This window comes from Triticum dicoccoides, chromosome 2B (genome assembly GCF_002162155.2).
Source record: "Triticum dicoccoides isolate Atlit2015 ecotype Zavitan chromosome 2B, WEW_v2.0, whole genome shotgun sequence".
Classification (NCBI taxonomy): Eukaryota; Viridiplantae; Streptophyta; class Magnoliopsida; order Poales; family Poaceae; genus Triticum; species Triticum dicoccoides.
Window position 1 is genome coordinate 62,272,875 of NC_041383.1, and position 4,412 is coordinate 62,277,286.

At 47.1% G+C, this 4,412-nt stretch overlaps 1 protein-coding gene across 1 annotated transcript; it reads left to right on the top strand.

Annotated features, from left to right (window-relative positions):
- The first annotated feature begins 200 nt into the window (after nt 1-200).
- On the top strand, nt 201-1,493 carry LOC119360460. The gene has a single exon (XM_037626091.1). The coding sequence runs from the start codon at nt 201-203 to the stop codon at nt 1,491-1,493; it is 1,293 nt and encodes a 430-aa protein (XP_037481988.1).
- The last annotated feature ends 2,919 nt before the right edge of the window (nt 1,494-4,412 follow it).

A 4,412-nucleotide genomic window follows, 5' to 3' on the forward strand; every position in this document is an offset into this window, starting at 1 on the left:
CGGCGTTTATGTTTGTTGCAGCGTACACGAGTTCCCAGCTATCCAGAATTCGAGGTGTGATTTCTGCTGGGTTCAGATCAACTAGCTATTTGCTGCTTCACCCTCGGCTGCATGCTGATCCACAAGCCTGCCTGCGATCTCCGGCCGTGCCGTTCTCCGTCAATCAAAGCTTTACTAGCAGTTCGTACGTCTCAGTCCCCATGGAGCTGGAGGACGGTGGGATCCAGACGACGCCGAATCTGCCGCAGGACATCTTGATGGCCATCTTCGCCGCGTTCGAGATCCCCGACCTGGTGCGCGCTGGCTCCGTATGCTCCTCCTGGCGCTCCGCCTACGAAACCCTGCGCAACCTCGGGCTCTACAACCAGTCCCAGACGCCATGCCTGCTCTACACCTCTGAGTCCGACGGCGAGAGCACCGCGCGCCTCTACAGCCTCGCGGAGAAGAAGGCGTACAAGCTGACTCTCCCAGACCCGCCTATCTGCACCAGGTCTCTGATTGGGTCCTCGCCTCAAGGCCTGCTGGTTACGGTGGACGACAGGTCCGAGATGCACCTTCTCAACCCCATCACCGGTCAACAGGTCGCCCTCCCGTCGGTGATCACCATCCGGCAGGTGAGCCCCATCTACGATGACTCCGGCGTCCTCGACATGTACAGATACTCGGCCCACACTAGGCATACCGTTCTCGCGCTGCCAGCAAACCTTGCTCTCAGCGAGCTGCGCCACCAGCTCCATCACAAGGCTTTTGTGTTTTCTCTTTCCGATGACCATGCATCCTCATCCTCAGGAGGAGGAGGAGGAGGAGGAGGAAGAGGACACATTGTGGTGCTGATCCACAACCCGTCTTGCCAGCTCTCCTTTGCGAGGGTAGGGGCCGAGAGCTGGACCTGGTTGCCACCACACACCTCCTATGACGACTGCATGTACAAGGATGGCCTCATGCATGCGGTGACTTCAAAGGGAGAAATCCATGGCTTCGATCTTGCCAGCCCTGCCCCTGTGGCCACCATGAAGGTAATTATGGAGGGACCAATGACTTACAGATGCCTTCGTATGTACATCATACAAGCCCCATGGGGCGATCTTCTGCAGGTTTGGAGAAAATTTGGGGATCATGATTTAGGAGATACGCCCCAGTCATCTGTGTTTTGGATTACCGGCAAAATTAGAGTATATAAAGTTGATGCCGCGGCGAACGAACTCGAGAGAACCAGTTGCTTGCGCGGTCATGCGTTGTTCCTTGGGCATAATCAGTCGATTTGTCTTAGTACCGAAGAACACCCGGCTCTTAAGGCCAACCATGCCTACTTCACCGACGATTGCAAATATTGGACAATGGGACTTCAGAATAATCGCCGCAATATGGGAATTCTCAACTTGGATGATAACTGCAGCGACGAACTTCTGTCTCCTCACCTTTGGTCCAATCGTCCGGCCCCCATATGGATTACACCAAATCTCAGAGAGATAAATTTTAATTTGGATAATTAGTTTGGAGTTCTTCCTTCTGTACGAAAAAACTGTCTAGTTCGTTAGTAATGGTGGTGATTCCTCATCTGGGTACTATATGTACAGGCCAGAAATTTTAAAGAAAATGCTGCTAGTTCATTCTACAAATTGTAAGTCTCTGTTTTTCTTCTTGTAGTTCTCTGTTTCTCTTTTTGGGAAATCTTTTTGTTTTAAGCACAAGCCGATTCAATTCTGAGAGAGGTCTTGCTCTTGGATCTTAGGTTTATATTTCTTTATTAGTACTCTTGTATGGAGGTAATCAACGTGTTTGATCGTTTTATGCCAGTCTATCTTCTTAGCCAACACCCATAATAGGTCAGAGAAGTAGTATAATACAAACTGTCTATTACTTAGCAGAGTTGGAAAAACAAAGTGGCTTAATTACTAGGCCTATCAGGCAGACATTGTTATTATTTACACCTCAATAAGCTCCCCGAGCTGCAACAATCAAACCTCGAGACTGCCCTTTATTGATTATTAAGATAGCATATACTCCCTCCGTTTCGATTTACTCGTCGTGGTTTTAGTTCAAATTTGAACTAAAACCACGACGAATAAATCGGAACGGAGGGAGTAGGATATAGGAGCAAACCTTCATATATATCTGTTGAGCAATGCAATGATCCTTTTACAGTGATTTTGCTGTTGCAATCAGATTTTCCACCGTCAGACCAAGCTCCTTGTATATCCTTCCAGCAGGAGCACTTGAACCGAAGCGGTCAATGCCGATTGCTTTGCCCTTCTGTCCGAATACTTCTCCCATCCCAGCATGACGCCGGCTTCGACGCTAATCCTGGAAGTAACCTCGCTTGGTAGGACACTCTCCTTGTACTCCTCAGACTGCTCCTCAAACAATTCCCAGCAAACAAGCGAGACAACCCATACAGATTTTCCCTCCTTCCTCAACTGATCTGTGGTCTTTCTCCGCGATCTCGAGCTCAGAGCCTGTGCTGATAAGAATTAGGTCAGGTCTGTTGCCCGAGGAATTGTCAGAAATGACGTATCCTCCCTTAGCAATGCCTTCAACCGATGTTCCTTCCAGCTGTGGGAGCTTCTGCCGAGAGAGTGCAAGGATAGATGGCCTCTTCCTGTTGATAACCGCAATCCAGAGAAGTAGTATAATGCAAACATGTCGTGCGAAAATCTGATGATTAAACTTAAGTGGTGATTTGTGCGGCTTGAAGTAGTAGACCCATTCATCTAACAATTTCTTAATGGTCCTTTTACAGTAGTGGTCCTTGTACTCTAATTTAACTTACTAAATCTTCCTACACACAATGACACATGGCGTCCTGACCACCTCTAGTAGCAGAGCAATCTGAGGTCATTGACACTGATGTTATTGTTGCCATCATCGAGGTTGTCGTCGTGGTTGTTGTCGTGGGCATTCTTGCATACGCTTGTCTTGTCATGCTTCGTCAGTGTGCATGTTGCCGTCGTTGTCGTTGGGGCCCGGCACATCGCATGTTCAAGTCTTCCATTTGCCCGTCGTCATGGGGGAGGATCTACACTGCTCAAATTTAAGGAGGTGGGGAGAGATTTGAGGAGTAACTCCTCAAATTTTTAGAACTAAACTTTTGAGGAAATGGCGAGGTGGGAACTATCTGAAAGTTTAGTTTTCAGGGAGTTAAAGATCAAGAGAAAGGACCAGAGATGCTCTCAATTATTAAACCGGGTGTTCCAACCCTTCAAATTTGAAAAAAGAAACAAACAATTAAATTCTAGGCCACTTAAACTTCCTACCGTCTTAATAGTCTAGATGCACTATCTAACTGTTGCGTGTGCAAACCTAAATTAGGAAAGAAAATCCCTGGCTTCCCAACCAAGATCAACAAAATTAGCGATGAAGCAGTCCTGGTTCATCACCGGTTGGAAGAGTAAATAACAAAAAACTACCACAATTCAGGTTAGGCTTCAAAAACTACCAATTTTCAAATTTGGACAAAAAAACTACCACTTTACAGGTAATATGTAAAAAAAACGACCACTTTCTATTAGTTGGCGGTTGGGACAAAATTAATCACGATTTTGATAGGCATGGGCACCCGTCAGGATTGATGTGGCAGAAAACTCAACTCTGTTAGTGCATATATTTTTTCGAAAAGTCAAACCTCACCAGTTAGTCGTCTGGGAGTAGCTAATTAAGCAGGTGGGAATGATTGGGCAAAGCTGCATTGGATTAATTATCATCAATCTCCCGCTAGCTGCTGCGAGTCGCAACACAGACCGGAGAGAATTACCACCCAATCCAGCCCTTCCAGCTTCAGTTTCGCTTCCGCGATCTTTCAGCATTCAAGTTTTGATGAATTTCGTATCGCAAAACTAAAATGCTGAAAGTTTTTTTTATTAGACTGCACGTGGTATTTCTCATGTACCCGAATTACAGTCCTCACGCACGGCCAGTTAGTGCACAATCAGCACGTCACCCTTGTTAGAGTTGTGTTGAATATTGTGTACAAGGTAGGTTACAGTTGGACTATGAGTTGTATTCCGTTTACATAGGATGCGGAGTCGTGTCCAAGTAGGACACTTGTATCCTAGGCCTCTCATGTATAGCAGGGGTAGACACACGATGTAACTTATGCCAACATAATAGCACATGCGCGCAAGGGGGAGCCGGCGTCGTGTGCCGGTGCCCGGGTGGCAGGTGTGCGGTATTGTGATGGTGTCACGGGGAGGAGCGCCCGTAGTCAGGCCCCGGGGATGTAGCCATATCGGTGAACCTCGTTAACAAATCTCCCTGTCGTGCTCGTGTGATTGCTTGGTTCTCGGATGATCGACGGTATGCCTTAAATTTATTTTAACAAGTGGTATCATGAGTAAGGTTTGATTTGAGGATGTGAATTGTTGATCTAGAGGAGAGAAGCGCTCGGCGTGGATTAACATTGTCCGTATGGACGT